This window comes from Sparus aurata, chromosome 5 (assembly GCF_900880675.1).
Source record: "Sparus aurata chromosome 5, fSpaAur1.1, whole genome shotgun sequence".
NCBI classification, from domain to species: Eukaryota; Metazoa; Chordata; class Actinopteri; order Spariformes; family Sparidae; genus Sparus; species Sparus aurata.
Window position 1 is genome coordinate 12,517,924 of NC_044191.1, and position 17,653 is coordinate 12,535,576.

General features: G+C 46.5%; 1 protein-coding gene across 6 annotated transcripts in view; it reads left to right on the forward strand.

Moving 5' to 3' along the window:
• Nucleotides 1–17,653, forward strand: part of rhobtb4 (Rho related BTB domain containing 4) — a 46,398-nt gene that overhangs the window by 11,510 nt on the left and 17,235 nt on the right. For 3 of the 6 annotated variants that reach the window (XM_030416140.1, XM_030416142.1, XM_030416141.1), the window contains exons 3-4: nt 15,217–15,418; nt 15,698–15,801. In XM_030416140.1, the coding sequence (XP_030272000.1) occupies nt 15,227–15,418; nt 15,698–15,801 (296 nt within the window). In that variant the 5' untranslated portion in view covers nt 15,217–15,226. Of the gene's footprint in view, nt 1–7,927; nt 8,048–8,282; nt 8,644–8,685; nt 9,107–15,216; nt 15,419–15,697; nt 15,802–17,653 lie in introns of those variants that run through there. The other 3 variants (XM_030416144.1, XM_030416138.1, XM_030416139.1) reach the window with 3 other exon arrangements.

Sequence of the window (17,653 nt, forward strand, 5' to 3'; positions counted from 1 at the left end):
AATGTTTCAGCTCGTAGCATTCACATTTTGTTATTATACAGCGGTGATATCAAAATAAATGTTGAATAGTTCTGTATTCCAACAGTAGGCACTTTTATATGTTAGGAGTGTTTCTAATTACAAGGCTTATAGAGCTTTGGTTCCCAGCCTGCGGGTCAGGACCCCTCAAAAGGGATTGAAGCAGATGTTGTGCGACAGGATGGGATGATAAAAAAACAATAACTGCTACACAGGATTGATTCTTTTGTAGACTTTCCATACATTTTATCTCTATTTCTCATGAATAACAAGATTATTATATATTGTTTAATCTCCTTAAGCCTATTAAAAAAAAGAAATACAAATATTTGACTCTTTAGTTCAACTGGTCGACACTGTGTCATTATGCAACCCGTGATGAGAGGTTCCAGACAGACTTTGCTTCATTTCGAGAGGGTCGAAAGCCAAAAAAGGTTGGGAGCCTCTGCTGTAGAGTACATTGCAGAGTGTGTCGGGTCGATGTGCTGACTGTGTGCAGTGTGATCTCGGCAGGCCTGCAGCTCTGCTTCTCTGTGCCAGACTGAAGTCCAGAGGTGTTTGGTTTGGCTTCGCTCTCTGTTTGATCAGGCTGTTTCTGGAATACTGACTGACCTGTGCTCGGGCCAAATGGAGCGCTCTCCTCACAACTTTTGCTCTTTTTTTTTTCTTTGCCCCTTTTAATGTCGCATTGGTCAAAACTTTGCACAGTTTCATTCCATCTTGTGCATTTCTGAAGAGTTAGGACACCAGCAATATAGGTGTCCCTATTGCAACTCAAACAAGTCGAGGGGACGGGAGGAATGAGCTGTGTTCGCCCTCACTCACCTTCTCCTGTTTGTGGTCTGATTTCAGCCCCGGTCCAAAGTTTACTCTGATACAACCTCACTAGAGTGCGAGCGTGGCTGCGGCCCTGTCGGGGTTCAGAGGGGTTAGCGACATTCCCAACATCACCACAGGTAGCAGTGAGGTGTCAGTGCTGGTATCGCAGGAGAGAGCCTCTGGCAGGTTACAGATGACGGTGCTTTGTTGTTTGCCACCTCATTGATCTGGCATTAATGGACTGGTCAATAATGCTCTTACAAGTGCCTCATAGTATACCGTGCTGCAGACCATGGCGTTGGCTCTAATGGTAACCTGATCACACTGAGCGGGATTAATGCACGCGCAGGGTAAACTGAGACTCAGACAGAGGAAATATTTGCAATTTGCAATCTTCTCTTCATGTTGTTTCATGGTATGTTATCTCTTTACCTGCAAGTATATGGCTGAAATGCTGTGTGTGACTTTCATACCATGAGCATGACCAAGGCAGCCACAGCAAATTGATTTTGAGCCCCCACAGGTCACCAGTGAACACCATGCTTCAGTCTTTGTCCCTGACATTAAGCAGACTTCGCTGTGCCACAACAGGAAGAGGTAGGATGCAAAAAGGTCTAACACCACTTTGTTTTTGTTTAACATGTGGGATTTATCCTCTTTTCCTCGGCTATTACCATATTAAGTAGCTCCAGGCACAGAATGCCCCATTTAAGACACTGTGCAGGTCATCCAGGATAACCTCCTCCCTCATCCCGGCTGATTTAATTTTCCAAAGGACATATTAAGAAGTTACCAGGGAATATATCCGGGTGATTAAATCCATTTCAAACTGACATTGAACCCCCGGTGTATCTGGGGAGTAGGTGTTAGAAAGCTAATCAGATGTGGCACAGAGGACACGTTCAGTGGATTACACTTGTTAAACTTTGTGCAGGACATGATATGGTTGAGATGTTTGACACTGTCATGACCTCGGCGAGTCAGAATAATCCTCAGCCTGCGCTCTATACTTCCATGTATTCTTCAGTCTCAGCTTTGGTGTGAGTCTTTCTGACAAATGGTGTGTCGTCCAACATTTCTGCGGGAAGCGCAGGTGAATGCTAAACAGATAACCACGGGATATTTACATTGGTTTGCGTTGGTATTTGAATGGGACATCATGGGCAGCATTGGACCACCTGAATACTGGTGCAGTCCACCCAAAAAATGAAAATTCAGTCATTATCTAATCAGCCTCACGTTGATGGAAAGTGAAGTTAAGTTTCTGAGTCTACCAAACATTTCTGGAGCGTCACAGCAAAACGGTGTTGCAGCATTCTCCTAAATGACTGAAGTAGACGCGGACTTGTTTCTAAATGTTAAAATGATAACATAAAAAAAAAAAAAATTCATGGCTCCATGCAGCTTAGTCAAAGTCCCAGATGCCCAGGGATCCCAGATAATTTGAAAAGATGTTATTCACACCCTTTACGCCAAAATCTTCTCCGTAGCTGCTAAGCTAAACGTATTAGCATGCAACACATCTGAAGAGGGTGCACAGGCTCGGTCATGTAAGTAAATGTCTTTTCAAATCAGGTTTTTTTCCCCCCCAGCTACTTCAGTTGTTTTGGAGAATGCCGCAACGCTGTTTTGCTGTGAAGCTCCAGAATTGGTTTGTGGACTACTTCTGCAGACCTTCCCATCCTGACCTCAGCTTCTAAGCTTTACCCTAACTCTGATCCTATATCCACTTCTCTCCTGACCTCCATACCCATTTCCATATCTGTCTCATCCCTCAACCTGATTCTCACACCCCACTTTTGGAAATCCTCTCAAGCCCAGCTCTTGACCTAAGGCACCTCGATCATCTCGCCTTCAGACCCGCACAGCCAACGAATACACAGAACCCCCTCGCTGGCCCAGCACTCACTTCCCAATGTAATAAAAAGGGATCCTTCTCTTTACTGGCACATTAAACGCATTATCTAGAACATGTGTTCCAGCCACCGTTCTCTATGTGGATCACTTAGTGGATATTCTAATACATGGAAATATAGATATTAACATTTGCGCCCAATTTTAGCGTGAAACCCATCCATCCAGTACATATTATACAGCGTGAACTGTGCTCATAAAAATGCACCGCCGACCTCGTCACGAGGGCAACGCTTAAATGTATGCTTGAATTCTAATGTGCTAATTTTCCAGCAACGTGAACTATCACTTTAAGGGTTTGCAGCTGAAGAGAGCCTTAATAAGATTAGCCCTGCCACTTGACAGCCACAGTTTAAGAGTCACCTCCACTGACCTGTGTGTCTCTATCCAGCAGAGTGTGCATGTGTATTTGCCCGTGCTGTTACGTCCGTGTCTGTTAATGGTAATCTGCTTATCTGTACCTGTGTGTTTAAGGTGATGTAAATATCAGTCTTTTCCGTTCGCGTTTTGTGTCCGTACAGGAGCTCTGTCGTGCCGAGACAAGCAAGACATGCCTGTGCGCTGTCAATCCCCTCAAGTCAGAGGCAGACAGTATATCATGACTTCAGACTGCCTCTGCTTCGCACAGTTTGTCTTTATCATGGGAGATTTGTGCCACTCAAGAATTTAGAGCATCCACTCAAACCCCCGGCCTCTTAAAACACCCTGTCCACCTTGTCTCTTCCCAGTCGAACTCCTGTCCTAAGGTGTGATTTAGGATGACGGAGGGGAGGAATTTTAAACAAACAAGTGAACTAAGCCCGGGAATCACTGGAGTTTCCTACTTTGCGATGTTTAAACTGCTGCTACCAAGGAAAGTATAACCACAAGGAAGCTGGGGTAACTAACCTGACATGTGTATGGGCTGATGGTGGCAGATGTGCCGTTGGTAGCGGTGGTGGCTGGGTGTGCCAGATGTCCCCCTTTGACTCTAAATGGGCAGTTTTGGCAGTCTGAGGCGAGATGCTTAGAGGGACGGTGAGGAGTACGCAGCTCTGTGTTCTCGTTCGACCCAGGCACCACTTTGCAAAAAGCCAGGCACCTCAATGTGAAACATTTTAGCTGGCATTAATATCATAATCAGAGGTCTGTTTATTCTCAGGCAGGCGGCAGGCAGTAAAATACGCAGTGCCCCACCGCCACCGCCTACCCCGCCATGCCTTTTTCCTCCACTCATGCCACCCTCCATCCTCTTATTCCCACCTCTCTCCAGCCTTTGCCCAAGGACCTCGAGCCACTTAACATTCCTGACATATTCCACCATCATGGCCCATCATCACCGGCGCGGACTTGACCTGATCATATATCACTACGAGGGTCAACCAGCTCTCGTTTGCCTGCCGGGAGTCAGACTCAAACATTCCATTGTCATTCCACATTCTGTGGCGATGAGGGAACAGTACCTCATGACAAGTATGTCAACAGAGAGTCTCTTCACTCTTATCTTCTGTTTGGGACGCTGGAGACCTTGGACACAGTTTACGGTAATAGCTCGTAAATCTTAATCATACCTCACTCCACCTGATGACCTTTCTCATTTTACGAGAGCGGATTACACATACGATTTATACTAGATGACTTGTGTTTTAAAAGTACACAATAAATAACATACCTTACAGAGACAGAAGCTAAAACAGAGAGTTTCGGACAGAGGGGGGAGACAGTGCTGCAGCACTGGACAGTATGAGAAAATGTAAATGTTTTATTTTTTTTGGAGAATGGATTCGTTTTGACAAGGCACAACTCATGAGGATGTATGTTTCCCTGGCACAAATTGCATTTAAGAAAAAGTGCATTCAATAGACTACTGTGCTGCGTTTTTCTGTCTTCATTAGGGTATAATGAGGTAACAGCAGCTGGTCACACACGGAGTTTTCTAACTTCTAACCGACTGTAGATAAGACACTCAACTGATAACTTAACAAGTAAACAATATTCTCTCTTTCCACTCTGTCCATCTCTCTCTTTCTGCACTTTCTCTCCGGCCTTATCTTAGTGTTGAATGTTTTTCACTTGAACTCACACCCGGCTAACATCACCCAACGCCAAATAGGCCGGCTGTTACAAAACACACTCTGTTTCATGCCAGGGTGCCCGGCTCTGGCAACACATCTCAGCCACCTCTCCATGTCAAAGTGTGTGTGTGTGTGTGAAGGAGAGAGAGAGAGAGAGATTAAGAGTGGGAATGAAGAAGAGATTCAGACTCAGAGAATGACATACAGTGGATGTATGTGTCTTTCTGTGTATTTGTCAATCTATTCATTGTGCTTCTAGCACTGACTTTCTAGGGATGCCAGTTTCCCACAAAGTCATTTCAGTTTATCCCTCATTCTCATTCTCGCCCTTGACCTCTGAATTTTCTTCACAGATGAGCAAATTCAAATTCCGAAAGTCGCCACATTTTTCTTGTCCCTCTGCAAAAAAAAATGCATGCCACAAGAACAGGCCAATGATCTACATACCATATTTACATCTGGTATGTAAGGTCTGTGTGTGTGTGTGTGTGTGTGTGTGTGTGTGTGTGTGAGCATGTGAGAGTGTGTGTGTGTGTCAGGGCTGGAGGTAGAATTTAATCTTTGATACTGTTACCCACTGCAGCTCTGACCTACTTGTGTCAGTGTGCGGTGCTGCATGTAGACTGTTTTTCTTTCAGTGTGTGCTGCGTCTGTGTGTTTATTAGCGTTTGGGACGGTGTGTGTTCGAGGCGAACTCTCTGTGGACGTGGGGAGTGTGAGAAGCTGGGTGTTTTGACAGCTTTAGAACAGTTCCAGTACAGTGCTGAGGCAGGGGGTGCGCGGGGCCTGTTGGCCAATCGGGCGAGCTGGAGGGGTGAGAATGGGGTCAGTGGAGGAGTGGACAGGAGGGGATGAGATGAGGGGAAGAGTTTCGTTTTTTAAAATTGCTCCACGCCCATTAAAATGATACCTGATATCCGTTGCTTAACCTCAAACAAACTGATGATGTCGTCTGAAAATCAATCCAGCTGAGCTTTTTACCGGATTCACTCGCACCGTGTTGTAACAAGTAGGGAATTGGGTTTTTAAATTAGGTCAGTGTGGACTCTGTTTTTGTATTTTGGACTTTTGCCTCTGTGGTTTGACGTGCGGGCCCGTTTAAACTTTTTGCAAGATAAAAGTGTTGTGACAGAGAAGTAGGGCATCATCAGGACCCCGAATGATACAGTCGGTCATATGATTTATCTTCAGATGATCTTCGCTAACCATCATAGCCCCATGAACACATGGTTTAATACTTACCATATTGGACAGAAGTTGTGTTTTTTCATCTTATGAAATAAAGGTAAATCCTGAAATAAAACCTGAGGAACATTGCATGGTGTTGATTATGCAGCAGACTGAGTGTTTGTCCACGCAGCAGGGACACTCCTTGTTGAAGTAGCCATGCCAAAGAGTGATCTCAGCTCATTCTAACAAACTTTAATCTCACCAAAGTGTAAGAAGCCATGGGAGCAGACTTCCCACACAGCTAATAGAAGAGCCATAAAGCCCGTAAAACAAAGCCGCACAGTCCGTCTTCGTACTACTGTAGCTGAAAAGGCCAGACCTCACCTCAGCCTGTGCTGCTTGAGAGTTCTCTCACAAGTACACCTCTCCAACAAAGGGGCTGCCTCTCCACATTTCTAAGCGCGCTCAGTGCCTGTGCTGTTGAACCCCTGCTTTCTCCAGCAGCATTCCAGCCCATCTTTCATGCTGTTTCATTCTGGCCATGCCAGCCGGGTCAGGGGGCAGTGTTTTCTCAGGGCTTCAAGACAACTCTGGACAAAGGGATATAAAATAGACATCTCCACTGGTTGCACATTGAAATCTTGTTCGCTTAATTGAGGTGTCAGTGCTGTGTAATTGCACGTGTGCTTTCGCATGTTGGGTGCGAGGAAGTCCAGGACAACGCACATCTTTATGAGGTGAGCACAAGGGTCAGGTCATAGATTTGTGACTTGCTCACACAATATCCATGAAACTCCCTCACCTTCTGTCTGTTGTTTGACAGGCACTGCTGATCTTCAGTAGGATCTGTCAGCTCTCCGTGCAGTGGCCTTGAGTGACAGCAGTGCCACAATGTAGCAGAGAGAGTTTTACATATGCCTCCTTTGTTTCAGAGAGCTCAGTACCAAAGTCTACCAGTAGATGTCTGCCTTCAGTCTTCCACAGCCATGAAAGAAAGTTCAGACTGTCCAGGATGCCCACAAGGCCATACACAGCAAAATGTTCCAGATAAACTGTGTGATAAAATGTCATCTAATACAGACCACTCTGGCCTCTTATCTCCTGTTGCAGGCATGGTTGTAAAAAAAGAGAGGGGGCACTCAAAAGATTCTTGTGTTGGATAACATGAAATTTACAAAGCAGTTGAAGTTTAAAATTAAAAATAGCTTTGCTGGCAGAACAGGGAGGTATTTTTGCCCCTCGGCCACATGGCAGCATTTTTCTTTCCTGCTGCAGCTTAACATTCCAGAGATGAATTCCCAGACATTGAGATCTTGGAAAAAATCAGAGGGTGAAAAAAAGCAAGGTATTTTCCACAGCCATCCATCGTCTGCCTTTTTTCTTTTCTATTCTATTCTATTCTCTTCTTTCTTTCTTTTTTTCTTTTTTTTTTTTACTTGGCTCCTGTATTGGCTTTTGTAGCAATACACAATTGTTGCTATGTGGTAGCTAGTTGCTATGCTTGAACTCCCAGAATAACCATAGAAGAAAAATTGTCTCCCTTGCCCATGAGTAATAACTATTGCATCATTATCTGGATGTTCGTTTTCACAAGGGGGATGACTGGTATGTATGAGCAAGGATCAAAAGAATAATTAATCTAAAATCGGATCCATATTTATAGTTTTGCACATTTATTATTCTTGTTTTACTGTAGTATTTAGAAAAGAAAGAATGCGCCCTTTCCCTCGTGCTTGAGAAGTATTGCCAGCTGAGAGTCAGAATGACGGTCTGCAGGCGGCTGAGCAGTGGATGTGAGTCCTCCACCAACAAAAGGCAGCGTGCTCTGCGGGACGTGTTGAGTTAACAGGACTGAAAGAGCACAGTTTCGGGGCGGGGATACTATAAACTCCGAGGGAGGTGATTGGCTGTCGTGTTCTAATCTCTGACGACACATTCAATTGCTCCTTCTCACCTCGGAACAGATGCCTGTTCTTCATTTTTAGATGTAACACAGCACAACCGAAAAGAGAGAAGAAGAGAAAAGAGACCGGGGATTGAATTGGAAGTTTGATCAATGCACAAGCAAACTGGTAATATGCAGTCACTCTTTCTTACGAGCTTCTTTGCGTTCAGGTCCGCCCTCGAATGTGTCGCAGTCGTGCAGGCGGGGTAACGATTATAGCGGAACCTCGGGAGCGCCGCTTTTGTTTTGTTTTCTGACAGCGCCTGAACGCAGCACAGGATGAGACGGCCGACTTGTGTCGTGACGCGGAGTCGTGGGGGCGTGCCTCTGATGAAATCAGCTGGGGAAACAACAACACAGGAGGAGGGGGGGCGGTGGGGTGGCTCAGACCAGGAAAATCTTCATGCCAGTTATGTTTAGATTCCTTCCTAACGAGCGTCCGATCAGCGTCACCCCCAGCGTTACACCAGGCCCGCAGCAGCCAGCCGCGACTCGTTGACGCCCGTGAGACGCTGGATCGAGGAGGCAGCAGCGAGGCGAAGTCAGAGGGGAGGATGTGACAGGGCAGAGGTCCCGTGCGACAGACACTTTACACGCGCCCTCTGACAAACAACGGGACCACCGCGACCACCTCTACGTTCCCCGCGCGCCTTTGTCCGGTTCGAGTGACCGGTTGAACCGCCAGCAGAGTGGCATGTGGGTCAATTCCGGAACCGTCGGAAGGTAGGGACCCCTCCTGCAGAGACACTGGGTCACATGCTTCCCGGTGCATTTTTCTTGTCGTGCACAAAAAAGCAGTCCACACGCCGCTAGAGTGAAACAAAAAAAACAGCCTTTTTGCTCTGAAGACTCAGACATCATCCGCTTTGATCCATTCATTTCACGGTGTCCTTATTGTTCCTAATGGGGCGTTAATCTCCTATTATAGCTCTGCAGCGTCCCATTTCATATGTATTAAATTGTATTTAGCGAGAGATGATACAACGGAAGATTACTGTTCCTCCTTTAATCCCACATGTGCCGCTGCCATCGGAGCATTTCGATTCAGCGTTCAGTGCGGTGCAGCGGATGGGCTTGGCACATTACGCAAGACTTATTCAGCGCATCATTTGGGATGTGGGCTGACATCCACCTGCCTTTCACAACACTGATTATGGAAGGCATCTAAAGCGCAGCACCGGATGAGGTGTGTATCCGGGGCTTTATCTCCTGGGATATGGATGACTGGTTGTCTGGTTTGTTGAATCGGTTTCGAAAAAAAAAAAAAAAAAAAAAATATGAATGAGCCAGGTGGTTATGAATGGCTGCGGGGAGAGGGAGCTCACGAGGTGCCTTTTCATTGATGAGTGGAGTGATGCTGCACTGGACTATTTACTGGAACAACACGCGGATCATAGCTGTGTGACAGTAAAGAATTAGATAGCTGATAATGTGCGGAATATCACTGTATAACACTCATGCACGCAAATGCACGGACATGGACACACACACACACACACACACACACACACACACTGTAATGCTGATCCCGTCGCTGTGACGTCATGACAGGGGTAGTGTTACGCAGGTAGCCGCTGGTGAGGAAGACTCTCTCCTCTGCCCTGAGTGGACTGAACACAGATTATTCTACTTGACATCTGACCATAATTTCATTTCCCAGTCATCAGCAATTAATCATATCTGCAACCTGCGGTTGCGTAAACACTTTGGCACGCGTCTTTCACATTGTGCAATCGTTGTCTTCTGGCCAGTATCGTTTTTATCATGAAAAGATGTCTCTTAACGGCCACCCTGTGAGTGTAGCTCATCCATTTGTGGCAACACCAGCTGCTCAAAATGTCATTATTATCATTATCATTTTTGACTCATTGGAAATCTGCTCTTGCAGTTCTCTTTCTTGGTAAACCCTTTTGTTGTTGTGCTGTTTTAGAGACAGTCCATCACCGCTGCTGTTAATGAATCAGTGATCGGGGCTGTCGGTACGTATACCGTCAGATAGATGTGGAACAGAGCTCCTTATTGTCCTGGCCAGGCACTATGCCCAACGCTTTGACTGTGTCAACAGCTTTGAGATAACATGCAGTGCAACACTGACAGACCCACATGGAAGAGTCAGCCAGCACTTGAAGGACTGCTTGAATGCTCTGACCTCTGTTTAAGGCTGTAGTGGAAGGTACACAGAGGAACTAGACATCGCAGTTGTGTATTATGTGTGGGTCCTTATCGGCCTGATCCCGGTGAGCTTTAACACGGACCCCGGAGCTGAGGTGGAAGAAAATACGTTGTGCTTTTTTTGTTCAGCACTGTCGCCGGTATGTTTGTAAGCTGTTTCGTGTATGATAGAGTGATAATTAGGGTCCTGGATATTTCTGAGTCCTTAGGCCCAAGGTTTTGTTATATATTCTGGCCCATTTTAAAAGGTATTTTACATTATGTTTAAATCCCCTGTCACATTCCCACAGGAGATAAGTGGCCTGGAATACTGTCTCCCAGACAAACTTGATCCACCTCTCCATCGACAAAGTTGCCGTAATATTTGGGTCACTGACTGAGTCACAGTTGCTTTGACTCAACTCCAGAGGAAAACAGAAATGCTACATGCTCTCATTTCCCAAATTCTCATTTGGAAAAACCAAAACCATGTTTAGAACATGAGATACTGTGTCGTGTGTGCCGTTTTTTTTGGTACAAGATCAATATATGTATTGATCATTAAATTAAGACTTAAAACACAGGGAAACGAATCATGAAATTCTGTCATGATAAATGTCAAAGGAATTGATGTTTGTCTGTTTATGTTGGTGGTAGAAGACAAGTAGAAATGACAGACAAGATTGTATAGAAGGAAATATTGGAGTGGATACTAGAAAGTATAGGGGTGTGGAATGGAAACTGGAATAGAGACAAAGAGAGTGAAGACAGCAGGAGAGATGGAGAGAAAGAGTAGGTGGAAAATATGGACGGGGAGGAGGAGGAGGAGGAGGAGGAAGAAGAAGATGAGGAGGGATAAAGGAAATGAGGGCATCAAGAGGAGCCTTCCTGTGTTTACAAAGCATTACCGCAGAAGGGAGAGGAGGGGGAGGAGGAGGAGGAGGAGGAGGAGGGCTCTCTCAAAGCAGACAGACACGCTGCTCCCAAAGACCCTCTCATTCATTACGATGGATGTGTACATATCGCCGCCTGCCACGGGCCATGCGGTAATACCGGTACCATCTGCAGTGGGCGAGGCGAGTACGTGCAGGCCTGCATGTGTCTATGTACGTCTGCGCTGGTGTGTATGAGTCTGAGGTCTACTGTCAGCCATCCAGGGAGCCAAGAAGAGGCCACAGACCAGGTTATGTAACCAGTCTGTGCCAGCTGCGCCTGTGGCAGTCACTGTCAAAGACCCACACAGCAGCACACACACTTTTCCTACACAAACAAGTGCACACACGCCTAAAAAAAGTACAAATGAGTAGACATATCTCTCTTTTGTGAGAGCGAACCTTTGCCAGAAATAGTCATTAAAGAATTAGGTTGCACACATGATTGCACATGTATCCATCATTTCTTCCAACAATTACACATGGACACCCTGACTACGCAGCCGAGCCGGAGAAAGTGTAAACCCCAGAGCTCTGTGTGTGTGCGCGAGTGTTCGCCCGTGTCTAATGCGGGGTGGATATTGGGGTCATTTTTGTAGCAGGGGAGGCGGGCGGCTTCGTCATCGGCGTAGGGGGTTGAACTTTAGCCTCAAGGAAGAGGACAATAAAAAAGAGGCAGATGGGAGCTATGGTGGGTTTTTTTTTGGGATGAGCGGTTTGCTGCCAGTGGATCGCTAAAGGTGTTACATAACAGAGCGATGGAGACGGAGGGGGAAGCGAAGCGGGTGTGGGAGGGCAGTCTGCTTAATGCTGCTCCTTGAATGCAATCCAGAAAAGAGAAATAACGGTGAGGTCGCGGGGAGATAGATGGATGGATGGCGGCTGGTAAAAAGGGTGGCGGAGGGAGCGTGATGGGAGGAATGACTGGGACAGGACAAGGAAGAGGGGCGGGAGGAGAGAGGTTACCACCGGACGGTGAGTGAAGCGAAGGATGGGATAACTGTGAGCTAGAGCGTTCAGTAGGAGAATAAATACGGGATGGGAAGGAGAGTGAGGGAGCTTGTCAGCAGGTCAGAAGGTGTGGTTGAATGGGCACAGCTGGGCCCGAAGCAGACGGACCTAGACCGACTGAAGGATAAATGAAAGGATTTGCAAAGGAAGCAATGGGCAAGTATAAAAAAAAACAAAAAAAAAAAAACAAAAAAAAGATGTCAGGAGCTCTGCAGTGAGACAGAGCTGTAATCCATCTCCTTATGAACCCCCCCCGGCCTTAAAGCAAAGCCATACTGAGACGCACGCTGTCCAAATTATGCATGAGCTTCTTTGTCTGTCTGGTCCTCCTGCACCGAACACGCACACGCGCACAGTCGCGCAAACACTGACTCAATCCGCGACATTCCAGAGTTAACCAGAAGGTCTGTGTTTTTGTGTGTTGAGTGGGCGCTCTGAGTTCCCGTCACAGTGTTCCTATCACCCATCAATATGTCTCTGTAAGAGTACGAGAAAAACTGGGTCAGAATCTCATCCTCTCTTTACCCACACACACATTCCTTTGTCCCTCGCAGCCTCCTCTCCTGCCTTGCTGGGAAGATGACACTGCACGGCCGGCAGATGAAGTCTAGACGTCTGTGTTTGTGTGTGTGTGTGTGTGTGTGTGTGTGTGTGTGTGTGTGTGTATATGTGTGTGCATGTGTACAGTTCACTATAGGTCGTTGGCTTGAAAATGAAACCTGATCTCTGCAGCTTCTCTTTCCACTCCTCTGTGCTGCACCGCTCTTGCTCTCGCAGTTTCCGGCTTCTGCTCATCCTTTGGCTTGTGCAATTAGAAATGACGGTGGACACTTGTGAGAGCTCGCGAAGTCAAGAGAGCAGGTGCGTGTCTTTCGAGCGCGGCGATGTGGGAGCAAAACGCAAATCAGGTTGTGTTGTGTGTTGATTTCGACACGTGACCGGGCTCGTTGCTCCGGGGCACGGCGCGGGGCCTCAGATGGAGGCTGATATCCGGAAGCCGGGTACTCTTGATCCCCCTGAGAAACTGACCACACTATCGCCTCTGCCGCCTCCTGGTTACATCACTGCTCGCATCGTTCCATGCCTCACAGGCCAGCCCTAAGCTCATTACCACATGCATGCACATTGCACGCACGCCCACGCGCAAACACACACACACACACACACACGCACCGACTTCAGGACTCCTGTGGGTCTGAAGTTGAACATTTTCTCTCTCCTCTGCTGTCTCCTTCTCCTCTCTGAGAGAACCTCACATTTGACAGTAGAGGGAAGCAGCAGCAGTAAAAGCTGTGATTTGTTCCCCTGAGCACCCTTAGTTATTGTTGGTCTTGCCCTCTTGATCCTAATGGCATGACTGACTGATTCTAATGCTGTGCTGACAGTCCCTCTTTTTCTCTCTAAGTCTCTAATAATCCCCTCCCTGCCTTGTCTCTCTTGCAATCCCTTTTGCTTATCTGCCGTTTCAGTGGAAACGCTGGGAATTAACGTTACTATGCATCCTCTCTGCCTCTGTCTGTCGTCGCCCGTTACATTTCAGTCCTGCTCTGCCCATATGTTCCTTCGTGATATATTGTGGATTGTAAAGAACCACCGGTGCAGTCAGGTTTCGTCTCGCTTTTCCAAATTAACCCACCAAGAGGACTGCTGCTTCGGCAGCTGCCGTGAACATTAGGCAGATAGCTGTTAGATAAGTGCAAGGTTGTGGTAACATTTTATTGCTTCTTCTATCTCTCTCCTCCACCTGTAGTACGTGCCTCTGAAGGTGTAGCAGCAAGACAGGTGGCAAGGGAAAAAAAGGGGGTATTTATAACCCTGAAAGACACAGTTCTGTCTGTTCCATATGAGCCACTCAAGAAACAGCCTCTTTGACGGAGACCTCGTATCACTTTCACTTAGACAAAGGTAGGATCTCTGCGCTGCACTTCCTGGCTGACGTGATCAGGACTTACCAGGAAATGTTTTTGTTGTTGTTAACAAAAGAGATCACAAGATGAATGCGGTCTTTTTATTTCAGCAGATTGGAGGTGTGTGTGTGTGTGTGTGCGTGTGTGTGTGGACCTGCAGAGAAGGTCATTGCTGAATAGCAGGCTGCAGGCATGGCTCATGTGTCCGATGAATAGATGCCATTTTTAGCTACTGGTGTCTGTCAGTACTGGACTGAAGTGTTGCACTGGAGTCCGCGTCAATGGAATAACAAGTGATGCCTTTATGAATGTTTCAGATGCTCTATTTATGGGGCCTTGGGGTGGGTCTTTGAACTAGTTGCGAGGACGGATGGACTGATTAGCTGACTACAGGTCTCATTCTCTCTGTGTGTGTGTGTGTGTGTGTGTGTGTGTGTGTGTGTGTGTGTGGAGGCTGATTATGTAATAGAGCAGATTCTACCAGGAATGTTTTGAAAAAAGAAAAAATGGTATTAACGTGTTTTGACATGTCAGAAATGTTTGTAAGCAGTTTATGGAAAGGGGATTTTGATAAGCTTTTTACAGTGATGTGTGCTTTTTGAAAGAGGAAGTCAGTTGAGCTGTGTGCACATGCGTAACCACCTCCGTCTTGTGCTAAGATTTAGACCGTAGTCAAGCATGTAACCACACTTTCTTCCGCGCGAGCCCTACAGCGAATATGTTTGACCCCTAAAGAGGATGCACAGCTCCCCCTGGGCTCACGGATGACCTGGAAAGTTAATTAAAAGTGCCGTGTGGGGGGTTTTAATCGTTTGCTCTTGTGTGGCGTTTCATCGCTTTTGCATTATGTTTCCTGTGAAGCGAAGATGCTATCGATGCATCAGAAGGGGAACAGATGCAGAGGAAAGACAGGCAAGGGGAGAAGAAGGACAGAGAGCTCAGTGGAAGTCTCTTTTTTGTCTCCCTGTCTTTCTCTCCCTCTCTCTGTTAGCTGGTACAGAAATAGCTCTGCGGTCCCTCTATTCCTCAGCCTGCGAACCATGTGTTCTGTTGAGGAGTTTGGCAGGAGCTTCTGTAAACTGGTCAGCACAGCCATGGCGGCTCAGAGCCTTAACAAAGCTTCCCTAGCCCGGACTGGACCGGACCGGTGTTAGAAACGACTGCACTCGACGCCGGTTGTTTTTAATCACAGTGTTATTCCTCCTGGGATTCTTTATCGATGTGATTTTAATTTCCCATGAATATTGGATTAACCTCTTTTTATTTCCCTCCCCCTCCTATCTCCCATTCTCCAGGGCCCTCTCCATGGATATAGACACAGACTATGAGCGGCCCAATGTGGAAACCATTAAATGTGTGGTGGTTGGGGATAATGCAGTAGGCAAGACCAGGCTAATCTGTGCCCGGGCCTGCAACGCCACCCTCACACAGTATCAGCTGCTTGCCACCCACGTGCCAACCGTCTGGGCCATCGACCAGTACCGTGTATGCCAGGAGGTGGGCACACCAGAAACGCACACACACACAGAATGGAAAAAGACACACAATTTAGTACACTGTGCATTAGCAACATAGGTAAAAACATGTCACTTTAAGACACTAAAAGCTCAACTTCATTCTAAATATGTTGCCCATGCAGCTTGACATTGTGCAGGATTTTTTTTTTACCCTCTAGCCTAGTGATTGCATAATCCTTCAATTCAACTGAACACACAAACATTGCCGTGAAGTTGAGACCTTTTGACCTGATTGCAGCGGTATGTGTCTGTTTTGTAGGTGTTAGAGAGATCTCGTGATGTAGTGGATGAGGTCAGCGTGTCCCTGAGGCTATGGGACACATTCGGGGATCATCACAAAGACAGACGATTTGCCTATGGCAGGTGAGCAGAAACACACACCAAACAGGCACAGGCACACACACACACACACACACACACACACACACACACACACACACACACACACACGCTCACTTTCAGCAGACATTCTAGCAGCCAGAGTCTAGTTACTGACCCAATAACACAATTACTGGCTGACCACAAGGTTAACCACATTACACCATGTTCCAGTTTAACAACTGGTTCAGCCAAGAGATTGCTGAGTCTTGGCTGGAGAGTTTGTAAGGCGCTGAAACTGTTTCCTCGGGCTAATATTTGACCAAACTCATTGTCGGCTGGTTCAGGAGAATGCAATTAGAACTTACTATGAGAACGAGTTTTGTCACATCCAAATAATAAACACGCCCACGTAACATTTACCTACCAGAAATTGTTTTCTGTGTAATCCAGTTGCAACACTTTAAAGTTGAACTCCGCCCTCAAGCTGTTACATCCTTCCTCCAGCAGACATTATTGGATCATCGCTCTATCCTCTTACTCCCCATCCCGCTGCTTTATTGGCATGAAATGCAAAAGCACTTATTGCCGAAGCAAAATCAGCAAACACCAATTTTTAAAGAGACAGGAGCTAAAACATTTCAGACAGAGGGGGGATTAGGTGCTGCAGCATGTGTGTAAACCTACTCTAATAGTAACCTTTAACACAATTATAAACCAGGATATGTCTCCTTTGATGTGTCTTTAATGGTCATCAGCTGTGAACCGGCTTTAAAACTTAACATCCAAACTCTCACACACACACACACACGCATATATTGTCTAAAGGCTGGGTGGATGCACTTTGTGTAACATGTCACCATTTAACATTTGTGTATCTGTGTGACTGAGCTTGTATATTTCTAGGTTGTGTTTGCCTTCGTTCTCCCGCTCTTTCTTTTGCCTGCGCAATCTACATCTGTTTGTGTGCGTTTTTGTTTGTTTGTGTGTGTTCGTGTCTGTCCACACGTCCTGTATGCTTTGTCAGCCTGCAGTCAGCTGATAAAGACACACTGCCGGCTCAGCTGTTTTCCACCTGCCTGTCTCCCTGGTGGCTGCAGCTCCACACATCAACCTCCCTCTACTCTCCTGTCCTGCTCTCCCCTCACCTCACCCCACCTCCCCTCTCCCCCATCTCCCTCATTACACTGTTACCCAACGCCCATCATTAGCCTCCTGTTTGCCCATGACACCTCGCTGCTCCTTCACCCTCACGGCACCTTCCTCCACTCTTTAGTTTTGTTGATATCAAAACTCAAAACATCACATTGTCAGGTCGGGTCAGACTGTCACATGCTTTGTTAGGAGAGAAACAACAATCTCAGCCTGGAAATAGGCTAAGCCAAACTTAACCTGAGCCAACCTCAACTTAACTTTTTCTTCATTAAAGAACAAGCCGAACAATGTCATATTGCGCTTTCGCACATTGTTCTTGTAAGCCGTTTTAATAGCACATTAACGACTTTTATAACACGGTTGTGACAGACTTAATGACTCGTTAGGGGTCTCATGCCAGGCGATGTGATTGCAGAGTGATACATATGCCTGCATGAGGCCAATTCATTTCTTCATTGCGAGAGAATCCGATCGTTTAGGACGTCTCTGCTGTGTTTGTGCTTGTATAAGAGCCGTTTTGCATTATGTGTGTCCCCTCTTACATAATCTGGCAACCAATGACCTTTGTAGTTTGGATCCACCGCACGAGCGCGCACACACACGCACACACACACACACACACACACACACACACACACACCCAAGTAACAGCATAACAGCATATCATACATGAAAACAATTATGTAGGTCATCTGAGTTCACCTGCGGGTTGCTGCTTCCACAACAACCACATTATATGCGC